At 38.9% G+C, this 27,931-nt stretch overlaps 1 protein-coding gene across 1 annotated transcript in view; it reads left to right on the forward strand.

The window, feature by feature from the left end:
• The window catches only part of LOC127424648 (nephrocystin-4-like), a 219,713-nt gene that overhangs the window by 95,658 nt on the left and 96,124 nt on the right, over positions 1–27,931 (forward strand). Inside the window, exons 8-9 of the mRNA XM_051670006.1 lie at positions 482–675; positions 9,709–9,823. Coding sequence (XP_051525966.1) covers positions 482–675; positions 9,709–9,823 — 309 coding nt within the window. The remainder of the gene's footprint in view (positions 1–481; positions 676–9,708; positions 9,824–27,931) is intronic.

Consider the following 27,931-nt stretch of genomic DNA (forward strand, 5'->3'; position numbering starts at 1 on the left):
GTGTCTGACCTCACAAATGCGCTTCTGGAAGAATGGTCAAAAATTCCCATAAACACACTCCTAAACCTTGTGGAAAGCCTTCCCAGAAGAGTTGAAGCTGTTATAGCTGGAAAGGGTGGGCCGACGTCATATTAAACCCTATGGATTAAGAATGGGATGTCACTTAAGTTCATATGCGTCTAAAGGCAGATGAGCAAATACTTTTGGCAATATAGTGTATCAATAGAGCTTACATGCCCCTCTTACTTTGCAGCACAGAATCGGAACTGTCCAGCTTTCAAACGCAATCTGCACATTCTGCTCCAAATCTCCTCAGAGGATGTTATCAGGGCCTGCCAAACACACATGCCCCTCCAGCAAAGCATACATGAAATTCCTCTCACGTGTCTGAGTGTGTACAAATACATGTTCCTAATAATATGTTTAAATGTTTCCTGATCAGAACAGCTTTTGAATTCCCATCACGTGTGTGTCTGATCAGAACAGAGGTGTGGAGGGTCGCTCAGTCGTGGTGCAGGAGCGCAGGCTGGTGGTTGGGGTCCATAATGGCTGGGGTTGGGCAGAGAAGCCTCATGTGTTGGTGCTGGAGCATGAGGCTGGGAGGAGTGGAACGGCCAGGGCCCATGGAGCCATCACAGGTGGCAGCTTCAAACATACCTCCACGGACAAACTCAGGTGGGTACTTGGTCCATCTTGCCCTCTAATTTACAATCATTCTGAGAAACATTGCAATACTTCCATGTACCACACTTCCAGTTAGAGGAACTTGCATATCCTTTTATTGAGATCCTCTAATCAAGAAAGAAAGAAAAGCATGCAGGTCCGGAACGTCATGAGGGTGAGTAAATGGTGATCAAATTTTCATTTTGGGGTGAACTATTCCATTTATATGAACACCTGGCTGTCTCCCCCAGGCTAATGCCCCATTTCTTCTGTTCCAAGGTCTTCAGCTTTCAATCTCACACTGGTTCTTTTCCTTGGTGCTTACCCAGCAGAGATCCTTTTGTCATCACCCTGCGTCCATCCTTTTCATCCCTTTTCAATATCTCTATCTCTTCTTCTTCAACACAATTCTTATCAAAAATCAATTTATGGTGATTTACTAACCTTCTCTGTGAATGTTAATTTTTTTAAATATATCTTTTTCAGAAAGTAATTTTAAGAACAGTAACACTTTCTTAACGAAGGTCTTCCATGCATTTACTGTTTTTTTTAATTAAAATAGTGATATGCCAGTTAGAAATGCTTAGAAATACTAGCAGGACATTGTCAACTACAGAAGTACTTGGCCAAAAAATGAACATTCTGTCATAATTTACTTGCCCTGATTCTGTCCCAAACCTGTGTGACTTTCTTTCTTATGTGGAGTAAATGATGACCATTTTTATGTTTGGATGAAGTAACCCTTTTAACTCAATTTTGAGCATTTAGTGTTTGAGAAGCACCTATGGATACAGCACCAAATTTAAGCCTAGCGCACACTACACTTGTTTTGGGTCATGATGGTGTGCACACTACACGACTGGGTGTATAAACTACACTACTATTCGTCCCAAACTGAAGCCCTGTTTGGGGTTGGGTATTAAAGGGATAGTTCACCCAAAAATGAAAATTCTCTCATCATTTACTCACTTTCATGCCATCCCAGATGTGTATGACTTTCTTTTTTCTGGAGAACACAAATTATGATTTTTAGCTCTGTAGGTCCATGCAATGTAAGTGAATGGGCACCAAAATTTTGATGATCCAAAAATCACATAAAGGTATCATAAAAGTAATCCATATAACTCCAGTGGTTTAATCCATATCTTCAGAAGTGATATGATATGTGTGGGTGAGAAACAAATCATTATTTAAGTCCTTTTTGATAGAAATTCTCCTCACTGCCCAGTAGGGTGTGATATGCATGAGATAACACAAGAAGAAGAATGTGAAAGTGAAAGTTAAAGTTGAGATTGACTGAGCAGGGAGGAGAATGTATAATAATAAAAGACTTAAATATTGATCTGTTTCTCACCCACACCTATCATATCGCTTCTGAAGACATTGATTTAACCACTGGAGTCTCATGGATTAAGTTTATGCTGACGTATGTGATTTTTGAAGCTTTAAAATTTTGGCACCCATTCACTTGAATTGTATGGACCTACAGAACTGAGAAATTCTTCTAAAAATCTTCATTTGAATTCAGCAGATGAAAGGAAGTCATACACATCTGGGATGGCATATGGGTGAGTAAATGATGAGAGAATTTAGAATTATCATTTTTGGGTGAACTATTCTATAAGGTGCATTTTGGGTGATCCGACCACAAGTAGACCTGGTTGTCTCATTGATCACTTGTGTTTGGATTTTAGGGGGGAGACTCTGATTTCATGACGACATACATCAATCATTAAGTCAGTGTATTACTGCATGATAGGAGTGCAAAAAGGAAAATGCTATAAACTAGCATACCGTTTCTCTTAATTATACTGACATTTAATGTAAGAACAAACATGACATTTAGAGCAGAATTCTGGGTTATTTTAGTGGAATAGCTGTATTAACTGTCAGATGTGTGTGCATCTCATAAGTGTCAGTTCATGGTTATTGATCAGATGGTTATTTTCTTTTAAATAAGCACATAGCTGGCAAAGGATCAAACAGATCGCCCAAAACACTGCCATGTGAGATCTCACCAAACAAGTCACAAGCACCATTCGTGTGCGGTTAGAGAGAGAGAGGGCCATAATTACCCAATGAGAGAAATTAGGTGTCTGAGAGAGTAGAGTATCACATTCTGCCCTTTATAAGAGGGAGAAATTGGGTGTAATTATGGAGACATTAGCACTGAAAACTTTTGCTGCACATTCTCAACCCAACACTGTCATGATGACGCCATTGAGTGTGTGTTTGTGAGAGTGTGTGAAAACCCGTCGAAGACTGATGTAAATGACTTGACACCAGCCTGCCAGTTCGTGGTTGAGAGTTTGGCATGAAACCTGTGTTCAGAATTTCAACACCTTCCTTCAGCTTGTAGTAACACTGTTTGAAGCAAACTTTTCAGACTCATTTTGACAATTACATAGTGTTGTTCTTCCTCTTTCTGTATGGAAAAAGTAGCAATTTATATGCACACAAAATAATGTGAACTTGCTGTGGGTTCATCTAAGGTACTGTTGTACATTAACTATATGGCCTGTATTTGCTAATGTAATTAAGCTAAAAAATTAAGGCTTTTTAAGGTTCAGAACATGACTATAAAGGGTATAATGTGATGACTACAGAATCTGGCACAACTAAACAACAGTTATGAAATGTAAATGCAATTTAAACGCCTTACTGGGATAGGACAATTAAATTGTTTTGTTTAAAACTTTGAGTGCAGCTCCTCCACTTTCACAAATACACAAATTTTGAGCACTAACTACATTTCCCCAGATGGACATTACTTTTCTTTCTTTGTTGCTCAATAGGCCCTTCCCCACCTACAGTCCTGCTACTTTTCCTTTAGTAACTTTCTAGATGAGAACTCTTACGAGGAACGGAACACCCGAGGATACTTTTCCCCTCTTGCATTCACATTCACAAAAGTAAGCCCCGTAGTGACGTCATCTAGTATCAACCATTTTTCTTCTGACATTGTTGGCACGTGCAATTTAATAGCAGCAGCAACAACAACCAGGGCTGTCCTTAGAGTGGTGCAACCGGTGCAGTCGCACCAGGCCTCGTGCTTTGGGGAGGCCCCACAGCGATCGTTTCTACCACCCCCACCCCCTGGTGCAACCGGTGCGGTTCCCCCGGAGATCGCTACTGAAGGGGAGATCTGTTAGGACTGTTATGGCTGCATCCAAAAATATTGGCAGCTGCCTTGCTGTCTGATCAGTTAATAGTTTAAAGTTAAACGACAGCGTTTTTGAATGAAATGAACTCTTAAGGAAACTGTTCTCTGTACAGTTTAAAAAGTTATTTCTTCCTACCTCATTATACAGCCTCCAGAGGCAGCACTTTTTTCAGTTTTCGGATGCAGCCTGTGTCTTCAGGTTATGGTTTTAGACTGGGCGTGTGCGACAAGCGAGTAAAGCTGCATCCTGAAGCAGCAGTGAAAGGAGAGGGGAGGCAGTCAGACTTCCATGCAGCACACGCTGAACTCAGTGGACAACGTTGAAAATGCACAATAAACCTATTTATCAAAACAATCTTTTACAATAAAGGCTTTTATGGCTCAAAATAAATTACACTATGTAACACAATTTTTGTTCCTGGGTAGTAAGTGTTATTTCCTAATTGCTTATGCCTCAAAAGTATAGAAAATGGCTATTATTCCCCACAAACGTTGCTTTTGTGAACAGGACAGTTATATTTTGAAATCTACCTATTTCCAATGAGAAAACGGGCGAATTTGTGTCTTTTCGTTCACATAAAGTCATAAAAAAACAACATATGAATCCAAAATCCTTCTTTATCTGTGGTCTGATGAAGACACCAGCTTAACCTTTGCCTCAGACAGCTTAGGGAAGAAGTCTTGAAGGTACTTAAAGGCTGCCAACTCTCCTTATCTAGAATTTTTTTCATAAGGCCCAATCTGATGTGCAGTGGTGGCATCAGCACCTTCCGGGGGTCCACCAGTGGCTCCCACTTGATGTTGTTCCTCCCCACAGTGAACTCGGTCCACTGTGGCCAGTCCCACCTGTGGTAGTGCGCCTTGGTGTCCCTGCTGTCCCAAAGGCAAAGATAGCAGGGAAACTTGGTAAAACCGCCTTGGAGACCCATCAGGAATGCCACCATTTTGAAGTCTCCTATGACCTCCCAGTCATACTCATCATACTTCAAGGTGTCCAGCAAGGTCTTGATGCTGTTGTAATCCTCTTTGAGGTGCACCGAGTGAGCCAGGAGAAGAGACGGGTACTTGTTACCATTATGGACCTGCACGGCTTTGAATATTACTTTAGTATAAATACATGTTAATTTTCATTAATATGTTGTTTTTTTCTGACTTTATGTGAAAGAAAAGACACATTCGACCGTTTTCTCATTGGAAATAGGTAAATTTCAAAATATCACTGTCCTGGTCACAAAAGCAAAGTTTGTGGGGAATAATAGCCATTTTCTATACTTTTGAGGCATAAACAATTAGGAAATAACACTTACTACCCAGGAACAAAAAATAAATAAAAATGTGTTACACCGTGTTACTGCACTGAAATAATCATTGACTTAAAAAAGATGTCTTGATGCAAGTTAACCATTCAGTAACATTCACACAATACTTCCCTCATGTAAACTAGATTTAATGACGGTTAGTGTAAAATAAAGTTAAATTACCCACTCTCGATAAACATCGGATTATTTTTATTTGTCATCCCAGGAAAAATTTGAAGTAGTAATCCAGAAATCGCTTTATTTTCTAGTCACACAGTACAAACAGTAGAGATGCGCTGAAAACTCAAAGTGTCCTGAAGTAGTCACACATATACACATGTGAAACGGGTGGTCCTCTTTGGATACTTTGTTTGTTATATGTTACTTCTGTTAAGGGTATTGTAAAATAAGCGCAGTCATCTGAGTAGCAGGCTAGCAGCTAAAAGTTTGTTTTATCAAAGCTATTTGTGCGTCATAGGTTTTTGACCAATAACAGGCTGCAGCACCTCTCACAGTCCCTCTACGCCCCAAAAGTACCTACCTGGAGTACCTGGTAGCTAAAAATGTTCCTTAAAACGGCTAAAAGGAACTATAGTTCCTCAGGTGCGAAAGTGACAAAGTACCAGTCACTGGGAAAAGTACTTAAAATGGGCTTTAGCACCTGCAGTGGGAAAGGGCCCAATGGATTTTTATAAATCTCATTCGTCAAATTAATGTGGAGCTGTGTACTTCCTACAATTAGAAATTCTTTCTAGATTTTATTTAATAACAGTAGGCATAATGTTTTTTTTTTTTTTTTTTGCAGTTAAATTTGCATTTAACTGCATAGCTGAATTTTATGCCCTTTCTCACTCTGTCATGTAGTTAAGAGGTTTATGGATGTTAATTTAATGATCAGAGAACTCTCACCTGAATGCAATTAGAATTCAAAATGAGAATGAGAGGTGCCGTCTTCATGTCCTCTTCACTTTAAGTGTCAAAGCACTGTATTTTCAGAGAAAGAAGCCTTGCTAAGGAGAAGGCCAGAGGTCCAGGAGTCTCTGTGTGAAAAAAGAGCATGAGATACTGAAGAAAAGTCTATAAAATACTTAAATACTTCCCGGTTTTCTAATATTCAGACATTTTGCTAGACATTTTAGTTTGAGGCACAGCTCTGCTGTTCAAGAGACGCAGGCGAGGGAGACGAGCCGGTGCGCTGGTCAAACTCCATCGGCATGGATTTCAAACAGCGCTGCCGAGTATTCACTTAGCGAATCTCCGCTCTCTTCCTAACAAAACGGACGAACTACATCTCCTCAACCGCACAAACAAGGACTTTTCAACTTCTGCTGCCTTGTGCTTCACAGAAACCTGGCTGAGTGAAGCCATTCCGGACAGCGCGTTACATCTGCCGGGATTTCAGCTGTTCAGAGTGGATCGCATTGCGGAGTTAACGGGAAAAACGAGAGGCGGTGGAACATGCTTTTACATCAATAAAAGTTGGTGTACAGATGTAACAACGTTAAAGAGGATGTGCTGTCCTAATTTGGAAGCGCTCTTTATTAACTGTAAGCCTTTCTACTCGCCGCGGGAGTTTTTCTCATTTATTCTGGTGAGTGTGTATATCGCACCAAACGCGTGTTTGAATGCAGCGCTGCAACAGCTGGCTGATCAAATCACAGACATGGAACAACAATACCCGGACTCAGTTATTATTATTCTTGGGGATTTTAACAAAGCAAATCTCACACGTGAACTGCCCAAATACAAACAGCACATCACATGCCCCACCAGGGACAGGAACATACTGGATCATTGTTACACAACAATAAAGGATGCATATCGCTCTGTCCCTAGAGCAGCTTTGGGACTCTCTGATCACTGTCTGGTTCATCTTCTTCCAACCTACAGGCAGAAATTAAAATCAACCAAGCCAGTAGTAAGGACTGTAAAGAGATGGACCAATGAAGCAGAGCTGGAACTACAAGCCTGCTATGACTGCACTGATTGGAGTGTTTTTGAGGCTGCAGCCACAGACCTGGACGAGCTCACAGATACTGTTACATCATATATGAGTTTCTATGAGGATATATGCATTCCTACTAGGACTTATTTAAAGTTCAACAACAACAAACCATAGTTTACAGCAGAGCTCAGCCAGCTTCGTCAGGCCAAAGAGGATGCTTACAGGGGTAGGGATAAAGTCTTGTACAATCAGGCCAGGAACACACTGAACAGGGAAATCAGAGTGGCTAAAAGAAGATACTCTGAGAAGCTGAAAAACAAGTTTTCAGCTAACGACCCTGCATCAGTGTGGAGTGGCATGAAACAACTCACAAATTACAGGACTCCTACCCCCAACCCTGTAAGGAACCAACAACTGGCTGACGACCTGAATGTGATTTAACAGATTTAACTACTACTACTGCAGATTTAAAAGACCCAATCTCACACCCCACAACCACTCTGACCTTCACTTCACACAAACACCAACACCTCCTGCAACCTCCCTCCTGCTACTCAACCTGCACTTAAGATCTGTGAAGATCTTTTCGGAAACAAAAGACGAGGAAGGCTTCAGGCCCAGATGATGTCTCACCAGCGTGTCTTCGATCCTGTGCTAACCAGCTGGCCCCCATCTTCACACAGATCTTCAATAGATCACTGGAGCAGTGTGAAGTCCCATGCTGCTTCAAACGCTCAATCATTATTCCTGTCCCAAAGAAACAAAAAATCACAGGACTTAATGACTACAGACCCAACGCTCTGACGTCTGTGGTCATGAAATCATTTGACAGACTGTTGTTGACCCACCTGAAGAACATCACTGGACCCTTTCTAGATCCCCTTCAATTTGCTTATCGAGCAAACAGGTCTGTGGATGATGCAGTTAACATAGGATTGCATCATATCCTGCAACATTTGGACAGACCAGGGACATATGCAAGGATCCTTTTTGTGGACTTCAGTTCAGCTTTCAACACCATCATCCCAGCTATACTCCAGAATACATTACACCAACTCTCTGTTCCCATGTCTATCTGTCAGTGGATTACCAGCTTTCTGACGGACAGGCAGCAGTTTGTGAGACGGGAAACTCACTTCTAGCACCTGTACAATCAGCACTGGTGCCCCCCAGGGATGTGTGCTCTCCCCACTACTCTTCTCCCTCTACACCAATGACTGCATTGCCAAGGACCCCTCTGTCAAGCTCCTGAAGTTGCAGGTGACACCACTGTCATCGGCCTCATCCGAGATGATGATGAGTCTGCATACAGAAGGGAGGTTGAACAGCTGGCTGTCTGGTGCAGTCAAAAAAACCTTGAGCTGAACACGTGCAAAACAGTGGAGATGATAGTGGACTTTAGGAGGGACACCCCAACACTGACCCCCCTCAACATTCTAAACAGCACTGTGGCAGCAATGGAGTCATTCAGGTTCCTGGGCACTACCATCTCACAGGACCTGAAGTGGGAGACCCACATTGACTCCATTGTGAAAAAAGGCCATTGTGAAAAAGGAAATTCAACCTGCCACAGGCGCTGCTGATACTGTTTTTCTCAGCAGTCATTGAGTCTGTCCTCTGCACTTCAATATCTGTCTGGTTTGGTTCAGCTACGAAATCAGACATCAGAAGACTGCAAAGGACAGTTCGGACTGCTGAGAGGATTGTTGGTTGCCCACTGCCCCCCCTTCAAGAACTATACACTTCCTGAGTGAGGAAAAAGGCTGGTAAAATTACTCTGTACCCCACTCACCCTGCCCACTAACTTTTTGAACTGTTGCCTTCTGGCCGACACTTCAGAGCTCCGAGCACCAGAACCTTCAGGCACAGGAACAGTTTTTTCCCTCAGGCTATCCATCTCATGAACAGTTAAATTGCCCCATTGAGCAATAACTATGTGCAATACACAGTTTAGTCTTTCTTATATTTATCCAACACATCCAACCTCTTCTGCCATTTCATTCCTCTGAGAAAAAAAAACAAAAAAACATTTGCACTGTACATAACAGATTTGTATTTGCACTGTACATAACAGATTGTATTAGATTTGCACTACCCATGTGTATGTGTGTTTGTATGTATGTGTGTGTCTGTACGTATGTGTATAATTAATTTTATTTTATTTTTTTTTTTTATTATTATCTATGTCTTGCTGCTGTTTTTGTATTGTTTTTGTGTTGTTGTACACTGGAAGCTCCTGTCACCAAGACAGATTCCTTGTGTGTGTAAGCATACTTGGCAAAAAAGCTGATTCTGATTCTGATTCTGAAAAAAATCTAGTTATCACAAACGACAGTAAAAGTCACAGAAATTGACTGGTGATAAAGTGTGGGAACCCTGAATAGAGCTTTGTTGAGAACAAACTACTGACCTCCTGGGTCCTGAATGCAGCACTACACGTGGGATTAATACTGAGCATTCCAAAGATTTTAAACAATGAATAATAGCACTGTTAATCAATGTTGCTTGACTAGATGGGTTTTTGGCTCTGTGTGGGTGTGTAGGTCCATTACACAACAGTAAATGATTAACTTAATTTATAAAGCTGTTGTCTCTGATATTTGAGTGATTTCACACTCTGTTCTTTTTGTCTCCTGCAGTGAAGGACTGTCTCTTCGTGGCAGTGTGGAGCTGAAGATAATGAGGCATGCAGCGGTCAGCATCGTCTTCCAGCTCCAGTATGTTTTCTCATGTCCACTAGCTGGAGACGGGCAGGTGAGTCCACAAAGTCATGTTCCAGTGATGCACCTGTCAAAATTAGTTTCCTTCTCGACTTCACTCAGTTAACAATGGGTAAAGGAAGAATTGCACTTTGTTTAATGGTACTTTCACCAACTTTTTATTTCCATCTTTACACATATAGGACCAGCATTGAAAACAGTGAATAATGAGTTTAATTAACTGATTATTTGAAAAAGTGAAACAAAAGAGGTTATACTGCATTTAGGAACCCTTTTCAGAATCAGAATCAGAATGAGCTTTATTGCCAAGTATGCTTACACATACAAGGAATTTTCCTTGGTGACAGAAGCTTCCAGTGCACAAACAATACAACAACAAAACTTAAAAATAAAAAGCTAGTAGAAAATATAAGTATATAGAAATACACAATAAGACATATATATACGTATACGTATGTACAAATACAAATCTGTTATATACAGATAGTATATGGGAATGTAATGCAGAAGAGGTAGGATATGTTAAATAAATATTATTGAGTAAGCTGTGTATTGCATGTAATTATTGCTCAATGGGGCAGTTTTAACTGTTCATGAGATGGATAGCCTGAGGGAAAAAAACTGTTCTTGTGACTGACGGTTCTGGTGCTCAGTGCTCTGTAGCGTCAGCCAGAAGGCAACAGTTCAGAGAGGTAGTGGACTGGGTGAGTGGGGTCCAGAGTGATTTTTCCAGCCCTTTTCCTCACTCTGCAAGTGTACAGTTCTTGAAGGGAGGGCGGGGGGGCAACTAAATAATCCGCTCAGCAGTCCAAACTGTCCTTTGTAGCCTTCTGATGTCCGATTTCGTAGCTGAACCAAACCAGACAGTTATTGAAGTGCAGAGGATAGACTCAGTGACTGCTGAGTATAACTGGATTAGCAGCGCCTGTGGCAGGTTGAAATTCCTCAACTGGCGAAGGAAGTACAACCTCTGCTGGGCCTTTTTCACAGTGGAGTCAATGTGGGTCTCCCACTTCAGGTCCAGTGAGATGGTAGTGCCCAGGAGCCTGAATGACTCCACTGCTGCCACAGTGCTGTTTAGAAATTGTGAGCGAGGTCAATGTTGGGGTGTTCACAATCCACAAGTCCACAATCATCTCCACTGTTTTGAGCATGTTCAGCTCCAGGTTGTTTTGACTGCACCAGACGGCCAGCTGTTCAACCTCCCTTCTGTATGCAGACTCATCATAACCCTGGATGAGGCCGATGACAGTAGTGTCATCTGCAAACTTCAGGAGCTTGACAGAGGGGTCCTTGGTGGTGCAGTCTGTTGGTATACAGGGAGAAGAGTAGTGGGGAGAGCACACATCGCTGGGGGGCGCCAGTGCTGATTGTACATGTGCTGGAAGTGAATTTCCCCAGTCTCACTAGCTGCTGCTTGTCTGTCAGAAAACTGGTGATCCACTTGCAGATATATGTGGGAACAGTGAGCTGGGATGATGGTGTTGAAAGCTGAACTGAAGTCCACAAAAAGTATCCTTGCATATGTCCCTGGTCTGTCCAGATGTTGCAGGATATGATGCAATCCCATGTTGACTGCATCATCCACAGACCTGTTTGCTCGATAAGCAAATTGAAGGGGATCCGGAAAGGGTCCATTGATGTTCTTCAGGTGGGCCAACACCAGTCTTTCAAATGATTTCATGACCACAGATGTCAGAGTGACAGGTCTGTAGTCACTAAGTTCTTTGACCTTAGGTTTCTTTGGGACAAGGATGATAGTGGAGCATTTGAAGCAGCAGGGAACTTCACACTGCTCCAGTGATGTGCTGAAGATCTGTGTGAAGATGGGGGCCAGCTGATCAGCACAGAATTTTAGACGAGTGGGTGAAACACCATCTAGGCCATGTGCTTTCCTTTTCTTTTGTTTCCGGAAGACCCGGCACACATTCTCTTCACAGATCCTAAGTGCAGGTTGAGTAGCAGGAGGGGGGAGGAGGGTGGTTGCCGGATGTGTTGGTGTTTGTGTGAAGTGAAGATCAGAGCGGGTGTGGGGTGTGGGACTGGGCTTTTCAAATCTACAGTAAAACATATTCAAATCATCAGCCAGTTGTTGATTCCCTTCAGAGTTGAGGGATGGTGTCTTGAAGTTAGTAATGTCTTTCAGGTCTCTCCACACTGATGCAGGGTTGTTAGCTGAAAACTTGTTTTTTAGCATCTCAGAGTAGCTTCTTTTAGCCACTTTCATTTCCGTAGTCAGTGTGTTTTTGGCCTGATTATACAAGATTTTATCCCCGCTTCTGTAAGCATGCTCTTTGGCATGACGAAGCTGTCTGAGTTTTCCTGTAAACCATGGATTGTTATTGTTGAATGTTAAATAAGTCCTAGTAGGAATGTACATATCCTCACAGAAACTGATATATGATATTACAGTATCTGTGACCTTGTCCAAATTGGTGTCTGCAGCTTCAAAAACACTCCAATCAGTGCATTCAAAGCAGGCTTGTAGTTCCAGCTCTAATTCATTGGTCCATCTTTTTACAGTCTTTACTACAGGTTTAGCTGATTTTAGTTTCTGCCTGTAGGTTGGAAGAAGATGAACCAGACAGTGATCAGAGAGTCCCAAAACTGCACGTGGGAAAGAGCGATATGCATCCTTTAATGTTGTATAGCAGTGATCCAGATTTTTGTCGCTGGTGGGGCATGTGATGTGCTGTCTGTATTTTGGCAGACACAAAATACCCCCCCCACCAGCCTCTGGAACTACTGGGGAAAACTAGCACTAATAAGCCCTGAGACCTTTACACAAAATACCCTTACATAAAATACATCATAAACATTCATCATCATTTCCATGATCATAAACATATCTAACTTTTTGTTAAGCTGTTCTATTGCATTCGCTAGCTCCAGCTGCATTCATTTTAGACCCTCTTTACAGTTGGTATTATGCCACGTTTTGGATGATGTGATCACAAATGGTCAGCGCGATATATAGTTGTAAATGGGGTGCAAAACGTTTTGTGATTGGATCACAAAAAACACATACAGAGTTAGTCAAAAAAGCATGTGGCTGCATCACATTTACGCCATCCTGATGCGTCCTGGATGGCAGTGAAGCACCACCTCTTACCTGTCAATCACCCACAGCCCGCCTGTGATAGGACCAAGCAGTCACAAGGAGACAATCACACCGGAGAGAAGGAATGGTGTTCCAAAAAGATGTTTATTCCATCAGAGGTGCTAAATATGCAAATAAAGTGTTTAAAAGCAATCATAAAATCAAGATTACTTGTTGAAAAACTTGTTTTAGGTACTAAATCAGTACCAACTCCCCTACCTCAACTATGGAGGCTGGAGTTTCTTTGCACTCAAGCAGTGCTTGCATAACCTTGTCCATGTGCTCAAACACTTGTCTCCATGCACTCAAACACTCGTTGTCCATCTTTCTTGTGCCTCTAGATGAGGCAGGCCCAAATATACAAATTTTTCCCTCCTTTGCTAATTGTAACAAACCATTATTTTAAATCAAATTAACCCTCACCTCTCCGTTCTTAAATACAATAGCATGGAATAAATACATAAGAACAAGAGATAATTGAGAGTTAAAAACACCAATAAATACAATAAATAGGACAGATAAAAACATTTGCACAATAATTCCCAATAAATATTGAAAAATTGAGTAAAATAATAAATAAGTCTTTTGAACACAGTAAAATTCCATGATGGGAGACTGCTTCACAGGCTCACCATCACACCGGCGTACAAAAGTTTAAACTTATATGCGGATTTAAATGGAAATTACTATTCTATCGGACAACTTGAAAAAGCGATTACATACCCAAGGACGAAAACTTCACGGCTCTTCCTCTGTGTGTCTGTCTGACATCAACTTGTTGGGTGACAGGATGACACATATATTTGAAGCTGAACTAACAGAGGTAATCTGGCTACTTCACTAAAACAATGGATAATTTTGCTTGAAATGTTTTGTTTGTGTTTAGATTAAATTCCAACTGCATCTGGGAAAAACAGTGCCCCGGTTTTGTTTGCTCTTTCTTTGTCTTTATGACATTTTGCAGTTTATTTTCATTCAGTAACACACTGACATAGTGATTGATGTATGTCATCATGAAATCAGACACCCTCTCCTCAAAATCCCAACACCGCAATGAAAGAATGGATGGATGTACACTGCATCAACAACTGGGTTTACTTGATAATGGAAGTAACGCCCACATTTCGCGCTAAGCATCACGGGACGAAGGAAAAATTGGTTACATCATAATTGGGAAAAACATTCTATTATTTTTCATATTATTTATGTCATCAATTGTTTAGAGTTGGGGAAGTCATTTTGTTGTGATTGTTTGCATGCCTTGCTCCTCTGATCATATACTTGAGAGCAAAGCTGACTGTAATTTTGCCAAGTAGGATGTGTTCCTAGATCAACATCTTTTGTTGGTGCTGGAAAAACATTCCAGTCAAACTAAAATATTACTAACCCTACCACTAAAGGTGAAGTTTGTAATTCCTGTACCAATAGCATCATCAAACAGAAATGCACAGATTGAAACAGGACATGAAATGAAACCCCATCTGCCATTGGTCGCTCAAACAGAATGTCTTGCTATAAACTCATGCTATTGGTTGAGCCAATGTTACTATGCAGGGTTGTTTGGGATGCTCAAACAAACAGCAATATTTTGATGGTTCCACAGAGTTTACACTTTTCGAGGAAATCAACCTATGGATGGTTAACTTAAGTTGCTTCTGCATATTAAGCTTGGATAAGATAAACTATTTTAACATAGGAAAAAAAAAAAAAAAAACACATTTAACTTAAACTCTAACCAAAAAATCAGGGGGAAATGAGAGGTTGATAAGAATGTGATTCAAGGCCCAATGCCAGCCTTAATGCTAAATTAAACCTAAACTGAAAACTTGAGTATATAGAAATGTTGCACAACAAGGATGTTGATCCATTTCCTTTCAAACATGTCCTTCTTGGCAAAAACACAGAAGCCTTGTGCTTCATTAAAGGAAATGTAATTTGGGAATGTGCATTTTCCGTGTCATGGGCTTAAACGTGGACTGACTATGTTGTGTGTTTGGTTGCAAAAGTTGCAAACTGTTACTATGCTGTTGCATCAAAACATCCGCTCTTCATTTCTGCTGTTAGATAGAATGGTTCAGTACAGTGGCGACCACCAGTCCAGTGGATAATGTAACTCTGTAACAATACAGGACTACTGTAACTCAGAGTCCCCAAGGAAGGAAGAGTTAGCCTTTTATGTTTAGGGTTCTTTCTATTTGAGAAAGGATCTGAGAGATACACTCTTACTCTCGCTCTCTGTTCTCTCTCCCTCTCCCTCTACCTCTCTCGAGTATTGCCATGTCTCTCATTGCCTCTCCCTGAGGAAATTAAACAGCCATCCTTGACCAGACAGCCTCAGTAAATAAACATATTGGGGAAAAAAGATTGAGGTGGGGGGAGATAGAAAAAAGGAAGATCAGGTTCCAGGCAGCAAGCACAGAGGCAATCCAATCAGACTTTTATTCATCCACCTGGACCCACTCCAGGATCCTCTTCCCCCTCTCGTCTCTTTTCTCAGTGCTTTGGTTCAATCTTAACACCCTCAAGATTAGCTCCCTCTAAAGAAATGACACAAATGTGCCTCTTTGGTCTTGCAGTCCTATCTAGAGCAGTCTCAGCACACATACTCTCTCATTCTGAAGCCGAATACGTCTCCAGGTTGCTTGTTTTTCTCTGTCAGGCAACGCAGAATGTTATAAAAACAAGTCACAAGAGAGATTCCATCAATTACACGCGTGGGCGGAATTGTCGCTATGCAGGATGGATGCTCTTAGTGACCAACAATGTCATTTTTCACCTGCGAGAGTTAAAGAGACGCCAATTAAAGCCTGTCAGAAAACAAGCAGTCTTTCCATAGGCTTGCTGAATTCTAACTTGTCACTTGGTATCACACTTACACAGGGGCTCAGACTCGGTGGACAGTAAAAATCAAAACATTGCTCACTCATCTCTTAAACATTGCTTAATTGGCACTGAGAAGCTCCTCATGGTTTTATTACAACTTTCAAAGCATTCTGGAAAGTAATTATAATTCAGCTGTTTGACACAAGAGGCAATAATTACTTCTAGCGCTGGCTGATTTATTGGCTGTTTTTACTATAAATTCTCATCTTCTGCTTTCTCATTCACTGTTTCTGTCTGTCTTTCTCTGACTGAGTTGTAGTTGTACAAGACTGACAACTGATCCCCTGCACAGATAGCTCATAATATTGGTTTGTCAACACCAGTTTTTCAGTGCAACGGCTCAAACAAGATCCGTGGTTTAAAATGCTGCTTTTAACATTTCTGAATCAGCCTTTGTCAGGGAAGGCTGTAATGAAGTGTAATAATAATGCTATAAACAAAATGATGCTTGAGTTGCAGTTCCATAGGCATGATAAATGCTAACTTATCTCTTGCTATAGAGCACAACAGGCTGGTTCTGGAAGGAAAAATCCCATACATTTTATTCATAGGTGAAATAATTTTTATCAATAACTTTTAAACTATTAAAGTAGGGCTGTCAATCCATTTAAAAAAAAATAATAATAATTTTATGGAATTAATTACAAATAATTTTTATGTATCTTGTATTTTCTTAATGTAAAGCACTTTGAATTACCATTGTGTATGAAATGTGCTATATAAATAAACTTGCCTTGCCTTGCATATGTCAATATTAGCAGAGAAAGACTCCCAAAAAGAAATTCAATATGTAATGATATTAAATAATTATAAATAAGTATATTAAGATAATTATACAGTACACAGCATAAATGAGTACACCCCCTGTGAACATAAAGAAATATTTCTATTTCTAAATGATTACTACTGTGATTCATGCGAAGATGACAAATTGAAACGTATTAAACACATACTTAGTAACAAAATCGAAAGATATATGATCAATATCTGTAAAATAATTAAATTAGGCAGATTTGCTTAATTAAAGGGTTGAAAAAATGAGTACACCCTTGAATAAATTCAAATAGTGTGCAATATTTTAGTACTTAAAAAGTCCTCCATAACTTTTAATACTGCTCTGATCCTTCTTGACATCAAGTGTACAAGTTCATGACATATTGTCACGTCTATCCTCTTCCACTCTTGGAGAATGAACTCTTTGAGTACTCTGCTGTTTAATTGGGTGTGATGCTCGACTTATACCCCACAGGTGCTCAAGTAGGGTTGAGGTTGGGTGACATACTATCTTTTTAATCGATAGCAATGCAGCAGTGGCTTTGGAATAATGTTTAGAGTCATTGTCATGGTAAAAAATGCCCAACATCCCAGGGTGGGGATAGAGGGTTGCATCTTCTCTTTAAAGATTTTGCTGAACATCTGTGAATTCATGATGCCATTGATGAAGTGCAGTTCCCCCATACCTCCAGCGCTCATAAATCCCCATATAAGAACTTTACCACCATTGTACATCACTGTAGGTACCATGCACTTCCCACTGTACTCCCGTATGACGCCATGCATTTTGGATTCCATCAGATCCAAAAATAAATAAAATAAATAACTTTGGGCTCATGAGACCAGCTTATAGATTCTCAGAAGTCTGCACCTTTATCAGTATGGGCCTTGGCAAAGGCTAAACAAGCTTTTTTATGCTTTGGCTTCAGCAGTGCCTTCATGCGTGGATGACAACCATGCATTCCATTTCTTTGCAGAGTGTGTCTTACTGTGTGAGATGAAGCAGTCACTCCAGTTTTGCTTCCCACAGCTTTTGCCAATCTTAGCTAAAATCACTCATCATGAGATGAAAGCTTACAGCGACAGTCTGAACATTTCAGGAAGCTTGTCACAAGTCCATCCTTTTTGAATTTCTGTGTCACTTTTGCCACTGTGTTTTGACACAGTAACAGCGATTTGCTAATACTCTTGTACCGTTATCGCCTTTTGTGCAATTAAATAATTTTATTTCTTCATTTATTTCTCTCCCACTTTTTCACTTTAATCAATTGCGTCTATTTGAGTGTGATAGTTCAAAATAATAATCTGCTGATCAATGTCCCTCAACTAGCACCAGAAAACATTTTAGTAAGTTTTATACTATAACTTTGAGATTTTTGCAATATGGCCTTTTATCATTTTGATAAAGTCATTTTTTCTTGTTTAGTATCGACATTTCATGTGAAACACTTTCTTATGATGTGTTACATTCATACGAGCAGACAGAGAAGTAAGTTTGAAGTAAGTTTGGAGCAGAAGAAATAGAAATAAACCTTGTGTAAATTGTCAGCTTTATGCTAAGCTAAAATGCTATTTCTAGCCATTTTACATGCACATGGTACCAGGCACAGTCATATTTTTTTATCAAGAAAATTCACATTGGATCATAATTTCTTTTTTTCTAGTAAGACCTTTGATATTAGGGCAAAAATCGTATTCTTGATAATAATTTTTGTATTGTTTTCCTGTAAAAATATCTAAAAATCCTTAAAACAAGATCAGTTTGATTGATCTTGTTTTAGAAACAACACTGCATAAGATATTTAGGTTTTTCAGAGAATGTATTTTTAACATGTGTATTTTGTCTTACTGTACTGGCAGAGTTTTTATAGTCAAAACAAGTGAAAAAATCTGCCAGTGCTGAAGAAGTAATCCAAAGTATTTAGAATACGTTACTGACCTTGAGTAATCTAACGGAATACGTTACAAATTACATTTTACAGCGTGTATTCTGTAATCTGTAGTGGAATACATTTCAACAGTAACCCTCCCAACCCTGTTCATTAGTATCTGATAAATCAGAGTTTCTTGAACATTACATCATACAAGAACATCAAATATGTCTTATTTGTAAAGAGAAAGAGCTGAATTTGTTAGGTTTCGGAGGGTTCATTTATGCTGTATACTGTGTATATATTTTTATATTCAATTATAATATATATATGTATATATATATATATATATATATTTGTGGCATAATATATATTACAACAAAAAATCATTCTCCTTTTCTTTAAAAACAGCAAAAATCTGGGAACAGTTTGAACTGATATGAATTGAACTCACCAGCAATTATGCCATTTTTAATACTGAAATTGAAATCATAGGGGTCATTAAAACATCCCTGTCTTGATGCTGTCATACTTGTGAGTCACGAGACAAAAAGGGATCACAAAACTATTTTAATGACATGGTCTTTAGGAAACTTAATGGCCAAGTTGAAAGGGTATTAAAATAACAGCAATATTCACAATGTTGCTTAATTTTATATCGCCAGGAAAATCATTGTGAATATATTGTGAATATTCAGAATATCGCCCTTCACTAACTATCCTTCGACAGAAAATGTGAAAACATTTCTTTTATTAAACATTAGACAACATTCAAATTGTTCTGGAACAAAGCAAATTTTTTTGGAAACAGATTTTCTCAAGCTGTCTGAGCTCTTAGTGAGACATGCAGAAGTGTTGGTGAAAGTATCACCTCCAACGAACTGCAGTCTCAAACTGAGCTGAGTCTGAGGATAAAAAAGGAATTTTGAGTGTGTGTGTAAATTTCTAATGACAAATGAGATGGTAGGTGTGAGCGAGAGAGGGGAGACAGACAGGAGGAAAGAGCGAGACAGACAGAGAGGGATGAAGTAATTGCATTATAGATGTATTTATAGAGAATGTTGAAGGAAGGTGTCTGGAAAGTAATCATATTAACTAATAAAGTTGGGGCGAGACTCGACCTCCTGAAGATAGAACAACCTGACTTGAACCAGAGTTACAGAGAGAGAGAGATATATATCTTTCTTTACATTTTAACAGGTAATGGGTTGAGAACACATGTGCTTCTCTCCATTCCTTGCATTCTGCGGTCAAATATAAACAAAATGACAGCTAAACTGTATGATTGATTGTTGTCACAGACAAACAATTTCCTACATAGCTGTTTCATATCAATGTGCATTCTCTGTCTTCTCTTTTAATAACATAATTTCAACTCAATATTTCAGTTACGTTTACTTATTTATTTGTGAAGTAGCCATGTATTATGTGGGATACGTACAGCCAGCCCCCAGGGATAATTTTGCGATAATAACCATCTGACTGTCCCTTACTTAGCCATTAATATTAATAGTTAACAGTGTCTTTGCTTTTATTAATGATAATTTATGCTAATTCTGATTTAAATGCATTATATATACAGGTATATACACTCACCGGCCGCTTTATTAGGTACACCTGTACATCTACTTATTCATGCGATTATTTAATCAACCAATCTTGTGGCAGCAGTGTAATGTATAAAATCATTCAGGTATGGGTCAGGAGCTTCAGTAAATGTTCACATCAACCATCAGAATTGGGGAAAAAATCTCAGTGATCTCAGTTATTTAGACCGTGGCATGATTGTTGCTGTCAGATGGGCTGGTTTGAGTATTTCTGTAACTGCTGATCTCCTGGGATTCTCTAGAGTGTATAGAGAATGGTGCAAAAAACAAAAAACAGCCAATAAGCGGTTGTTCTGTGGACAAAAATGCCTTGTTGATGACAGAGGTTAACAGAGAATGGCCAGACTGGTTCGAACTGACAGAAAGGCTACGGTAACTCAGATAACCCCTCTGTACAATTGTAGTGAGCAGAATAGCATCTCAGAATGCACATGTCGAACCTTGAGGCGGATGGGCTACAACAGCAGAAGATGACTTTGGGTTCCACTTTTGTCAGCCAAGAACAGAAAACTGAGGCTGCAGTGGGCCTATCATTTGTGTACCTCAGCAGAAATCCAGATTTGTCAGTCCAGGCGATGTTTTTCCAATCGTCTACTGTCCAGTTTTGGTGAGCCTGTGCCCACTGCAGCCTCAGTTTCCTGTTCTAAACTGACAGTAGTGGTACCCGGAGGGGTCTTCTGCTGCTGTAGCCCATCCACCTCAATGTTCAATGTGTTTTACGTTCAGAAATGCTTTTCTGCATAGCACTGTTGTAACGCGTGTTTATTTGGGTTTCTGTCACCTTCCTGCCAGCTTGGACCAGTCTGGCCGTTTTCGCCCACAGAACTGCCGCTTGATGGATATTTTTTGTTTTTTGCACCATTCTCTATACACTCTAGAGACTGTTGTGCATGAAAATCCCAGGAGATCAGCAGTTACAGAAATACTCAAACCAGCCCGTCTGACAGCAACAATCATGCCACGGTCTAAATAACTGATATCACATTTTACCCCATTCTGATGGTTGATGTGAATATTAACTGAAGCTCCTGACCCATATTTGCATGATTTTATACATTACACTGCTGCCACACGATGATTAGATAATCGCATGAATAAGTAGATGTACAGGTGTACCTAATAAAGTGGCCGGTGAATGTGTGTGTGTGTGTATGGGTAGTTGACAAATATGCAGTAAAAAACTATTTTTTTGTAAAGCACAATTTTTGAAAAATAAAATAAAAATAATACATCTATTTATGTAGTGTAAAGTCTGATATTTAAGAAAATATAAGGGGTCACTAACTTCGTCAATTCTATCACACAAAGCTGCACTGTAAATGTGTCCTATGGTGTGACATAACAAAAATGAAGAAAAAAAAAGTTAGGTAATATACAAAGAGCATGAGAGAGATTTATTTTCATATGGTGTTTTTTATTTATTATGAAATTATGAATAACACCTTTCCCCCCCATTACCTGTTGAACTTGTTGAAAGTCAAAATTTGCTGTCATCCTTTAAAAAATGTTGAAAATTATGCCAGTTTAAGATGTGTGATGATTATATCTACCCTAATGCAATATTCAACAGTTTTTTTAAACATATTTTGAGTTAAAAAAAAATATATTTTGGTTCTTTTATGTGTGTCACACCATAAGACATGATGTCACACTAAAGGACAGAAATGGTAGTTGTTGGATTAAAGAGAAATAAGATGTATTACATTCAAGCATTTTTATTTAACTGAATGAAAGATATTTGAAATTTTCAAATATAATTGTTGCATTTTTCAAAGCAACATTTAAACTATTTACTTTCTTCATCGTTCTCTTAGGATTTCCTCCCTTCTGTGTGGATCCCTGTTAATTTTCTCTCTGTACTTTCGTGTTCTCTCTCTCCCAATCATTTTTCTCCCTCAATTCTTTCTGTCCAAAAATGAAAGAATCCAAAAATGAAGGACCACATTTTATACTTCAGTAGTTTGCATGTAAATGTAATCTTCAATAGATTAAAGCATATTTGGCCTGCTGTCCGATATTGGAGGGCTCGGAGCTCAAGACTTGACTTGAGTCCTGATTACACCAATCCCCCCCTGGACTTTACTTACTTGGGGGCCGTTTGCACAGCAACGTTTTCAACTAAAAATGGAAAACTTTTTATGTATTTTGGATGTTCGTTTACGCGACAATGGCGTTTTGGGGCCTGAAAATGCAAACTTTTGAAAATGGGTTTCAAAGTGCACGTTTTTGAAAACGATGCCATTACCGTCTCTGTGTAAACATACAAAAACAATGACGTCATGCGCACGCGTATTACGTGTTCAGTCTATAGGCATGTGTGCGAGTACTTCAAAACAACGCACAAGACATTCAAAACTACAATGGCGGACTACAGGACTGTGTTTTTGCTGCTCAAGATTTTGAGTTTATTGACGCTTCTCCAGCAAATTGTAGATTTACTGCATCAGTACTACGACCAGCGATCGTTATCTTCATTGTTTGTATTCACCGCTCTGTGGAAGAATGCTTATGTGCGCAGGCGCATAGTGTTTCTTAACAAAGTGACATTGCCAACTACTGGCCTGGCATGCATAATACAGCATTTTTAGTCATTTTTGCAGATCCGTGTGAACGGGGATCGTTTGGACAACGTTGTCGTCTGTACGCGAAACTTTTCAAAAACGCAAAAGAAAAAACTTTTCCGTTTTTAGTATATCGTTGTCATGTAAACATACCCTTAGATGAATAGTGAATATTTGAAAATAGGTGGAGATGGGGAGGCGGCGGGATGCCAAGAAAATCTGTCACGGGAAGCAGGTAAGCTGCGGTTTATATACTCCTGCTCGCGGGCTGTGAATTGTCAGATTAAAATTGGCATGCTACTCCCGAAACTCTGTTAATTAATTTTTATAACCATTTATTTTCATGACACTGAATATCATATCATCACTATAACAGTACAAATGTTCTGCAAAAACAGCAGAAAGTAGTTTAATTATTGCAATTAAAACACTGAAAATGGTAAAAAAAAAAAAAAAAAATTTAGTTACATTTTATTTAATTATTTAAAATGCTTCTTTAATAGACCTTGTCCTCTTGTGTGACATGTTTGTCCTCTGGTGTGACAGATGAGGTGGTGTCACACCAGAGGACATTTTCTGTCACACCAAAGGATGTTTCAGCCTTTTGTTTGAGTTAATGACCTTGCTATTCTTAGCTAACATGTCATTAGCAATTAGCAAGACACATTTGCACAATTTTCCATATTTATGCAGTTTACCATAAAAAAAAATGTATATATAATTTAGGGGTGTCACACCAAAGGACAACAAAACGTAAACACTTTTAGAGCTTTGAAATACGTTAAATATTTGAACAATTTAGAGACAAAAACTTACCATGTGCACATGTCCTGGCCTTAACGGGGCTTCAGAAACATGACCTTGAATGGGGTTATAGAAACTAAATAAAGTTGTCTGTGGAATTGCCCGATTTAAAATGAGGATATGGTGTCACACCAGAGGACGTGGTTTTCAGTGACAAAATGTATCAACTTCCTACGCTTTTAGAAATATATGGATGAAAAAAACTAATTGCCATTTACTAAAATAGACACTTGTAAAATTATGCCAGTGGTATTTATCAACATTTTTATGCTTTTCTTTTTTATTTATATAAGTTAGAATTTATTGAACCTTGCTTGAGACAGTCACACCATAGGACAATTTTGAGATTTGGCTCAAAAAATAAAAAATCTAATGACAATGCAGTTTATATAATAACAGGTCGATGTAAAGCAAAGAAATGTTTAATCATTTAATGCATTTTTAAATGATGACAATACTTTTTATTAATTTTTATCTTGTGTGACAGTGAAAATGCCATTTCATATCAACAACCCTATATATATATATATATATATATATATATATATATATATATGTGTGTATATGTATGTGTATATAAATATATATATATATATATATATATATATATATATATATATATATATATATATATATATATATACTGTTTAAATATATAATACACTGATGAGCCAAAGCATTATGACCACCTACCTCATATGTTTTGGTTCTCTGTGTGCCGCCAAAACAGCACCAACCCGCCGAGGCATGGACTCTACAAGACCCCCTGAAGGTGTCCTGTGGTATTTGGCACCAAGACATTTAAGTCCTGTAAGTTGCGAGGTGGAACCCCCATGGATCAGATTTATTGGTCCAGCACTTCCCACAGATGTTCAATCGGATTGAGGCCAGGGCAACACCTTGAACTCTTCATCACGTTCCTCAAACCTTTCCCGAACAATGTGTGCAGTGTGGCAGGGCGCATTATCCTGCTTAAAGATGCCACTACCATCAGAGAATACCAATGCCATGAAGGGGTATACCTGGTCTGCAACGATGTTTAGGTAGGTGGCACATTTCAAATGGACGTCCACATGAATGGCTGGACCCAGGGTTTCCCAGCAGAACATCGCCCAGAGCATCACACTCCTTCCACCGGCTTGTCGTCTTCCCACAGTGCATCCTGGTGCCATCAATGATACATTCCTCCTATAACCATCATTAAAATTTTTGGTGACTTGAGATGGTAGACCTTCTGTCGGTTCGAACCAGACGGGATAGCCTTCGTTGCCCTCACACATCAATTAAGCCTTGGGCACCCTAAAACCTGTTGCCAGTTTGTGGTTTGCCCCTCCTCGGACCACTGTTGGTAGGTACTTACCACTGCTGATCAGGAGCACCCCACAAGCTTTGCCGTTTCAGAGATGCTCTTACCCAGTCGTCTGGCCGTAACAATTTGGCCCTTGTCAAAGTCACTCAGGTAATTACTCCTGCCCATTTCTCCTGCATTCAACACATTGACTATGAGAACTGATTGTTCACTTACCATCTAATCTACCTAGACCTTGACTTGTGGCTTTGTTAGGAGATGATCAATGTTATTCAATTCACCTGTGAGTGGTCATAATATTTTGGCTCCTCAGTGTATAATCTGTATGTATTATACAGACAAATGCATGTAATATTTATATTTGTATAAATTATAAATCAATATTTATTTATGAATTATAATGCAATATTTATAACAGAGTGTCTATTTGCTCCCCGGTGTAAATAGCAACTGCCACACAGTGCAGCTATTTGCACCCCAGTAGTCTGGTGGAAACACAGAAATACACGACAGACTTACCAGTAAATGTTGCTGCAGTGGCATGGGGAGTAAAGTTGGTGTGTGAATGTGTCCCACTCTTTCCCATTTGATTTCCTGTTTCCACTCTTAATATTTCCTTAATATTTTTGAAATAATAGATAAAAATGAATATAAATGTGATTTGGTCACGGTGAATGTCGAGGAGTGCAGAGAAGGGTTTGATCCGGAGGCGGGGTCTGTCGATCACACTCATTCCCACTTGAAACCATGGCTACTGTAGTAAAACCAAGGTTGTTTTTTATAAGGTAAGGTTAAGGTTAGGTTTAATGGTAGAGGTTAATGTAGTGTGTCTGTGGGTCCCAAATAAACACAATAAACACACCTCAGTGATGCCCATACTGTATGTTAGTATTTAAAAATGGGTGCAAATAGTATCTGACACTATTTGCACCAGGGTGCAATTAGTATCTACCATTATTTGCACCAGGGTGCAAATAGCATAAACCATTATTTGCACCAGGGTGTAAATAGCATAAACCATTATTTGCACCAGGGTGCAAATAGCATCTGCCTATTTATAAATGATTTACATATTCTAAGTATCTTTTTTTAAAGCAGACTGTAGATCTTAGATAAATTTAGAAATGTAAAATTCCATTTGTTAATAATAATAATTGATGAAAACGGTAACAGTAAAATGCATTTTATTATGTTTTTTTTTTTATGTGCTCTCTCCAACCTCTGTATGCCACAGGTGTACTGCTTTTCTGCATGGATGCATTCTGATTCCCTATTAATGGATCATGATGGCCTTTTTGCATATTATATTTTCCTTCTGAAGTCATGAAACATTACTAGTCCTATAGGTGCCTTTTCAGCAGTAGGTGGAGCTGTGTAGCTCATAAACGGTTGGGTGAGAAAGAGAGAGCTGGGTTTCACCCATAATGTGTAGAGTAGACCTCTGTTCACTGCACCTGAACTTGGTCCATTTACTCTCTAAATATGGTCTGATAGATTTGCTAAATGGAGGAATTTAAAGCTGGTGACTAATTAGCAAAATTGACCACAAACAGCCTGGAGTACCACATTTTTTAAAGGATGTTCCCAAGAACTCCAAAACTCAGTCTGACGGGCCCAGACTTCCAGAGTTATAGGAAAATTTGGAAGTGGCTTTTTCATGCTTGCGCTTTGACTCTTTCCTTCACAGTGCACACTGGGCTGGTACTCTCAGTCTTATCAACATGCTCAGAGAGAGAGAGAAAGAGAGAGAGAGAGAGTGAAAGAGAATAAAAGAGTTGAAGGAACAGGATGAGAGTGAGAAGAAAGTGAGAATGACTTCTTGACATGAAGAAAGAGAAAGCTGCAATGTATATGTGAGTGGGATATGAACTTGCACAGCTTTGTAAAACTCCCTTGCTAGATACAAAGACTGAGGTTGTGTGCAGAATGGAATACTAGTTTACTACTTACTGCATACTATTTTTTTTTTAAAAAGTAAATGGAAAAGTAGTCATTATTCCACCATAAACATTTTAAACAGTATGATACATTGTTGTCATATGACCTCACTCAGTTGTCACATGGCCTCATCACATTGCATGTTTAATTTAGTGAGTGCCATCCAATTATCATCTTGAAAATAAAAATGGTTATTATTGTGCTGTCGTTAATTTAGTGCTAATAATAATATACAAAATAACATGTTAAAAAATTTTCTCAATGCAACCTCAACACTCCAGATCATTACCCATCTGCCCATCTGTTGATCAATTCTGGAAAGACGTTACCAATAAGCTATCAGATTTCTTGAAATACAAAATCCCTGCTGTCCCATTTTTATGCCTCTTAGGGGATATTTCCCAAATGTATCCCCCTCCTGAACACAAAACTCCCCTACTTCTGTCTTTAGCTATCGCCAAAACAACAATATTACTCAACTGGAAAAATAAAGACCAAATCTCAATTACACAATGGATAAAGAGATCTTTAAAGAGATCATATTAGGAAAGATATACAGCTACATTTAAAAATCATAAGGAAAAAAAAGACTAATTGCCTTAGCACTCCTCTATGTATTTAAAGAATTTAATAGAGGTTACATATCACAATGCCCAGAAATCATTTGTAATGCCCTGTCAGTTTTCTATGTTTAAAAAAAAAAAAAAAACGTAATAAAAAATGCCCCCTGACTGGTAAATTCTGAAAGAAAATTACTTATTTTCCTGCCATCGGAGCAATTCAAGCTTGAAGTACATGTGACTTTCTTTTTTCCAAGCACCTCATCAACCCTCACAACCCTTGCAAACTGACAATTAAAAATAGTGCAAATGAAACTATTAACAGAACTCAACTGCAGGTTTATGTTTAATGATAAAGGATAAAACAAACACAATTTTGAAAAAGCACTTTTTGTAAAAGCACTTTTTGTATGGTCACTTTTTGTATTTCTTTACTCACCAGTCACAATAATGCAATATCTTTCAATCTGAATTATAATACTTATTATGGGCCTATGTATTATATTTATAATTATTTGAATTACGATGCATCATTTATATTGAATTTGATTTATTTTCTCAACAAATATTGATATCTGATTAATTGTGATAAATTTGATTAATTAATTGGCATGTCATGTAATTCATCTGGTTAAAAATCAGACCTAGGTATTATGCATTTTTTATCCAATTGTGTGGGAAAAAAAAAATTGTGGTCCATTTAAATAGAGTCAAAAAAGAGATTCCATTTTATTA

Source organism: Myxocyprinus asiaticus, chromosome 33 (assembly GCF_019703515.2).
Source record: "Myxocyprinus asiaticus isolate MX2 ecotype Aquarium Trade chromosome 33, UBuf_Myxa_2, whole genome shotgun sequence".
Classification (NCBI taxonomy): Eukaryota; Metazoa; Chordata; class Actinopteri; order Cypriniformes; family Catostomidae; genus Myxocyprinus; species Myxocyprinus asiaticus.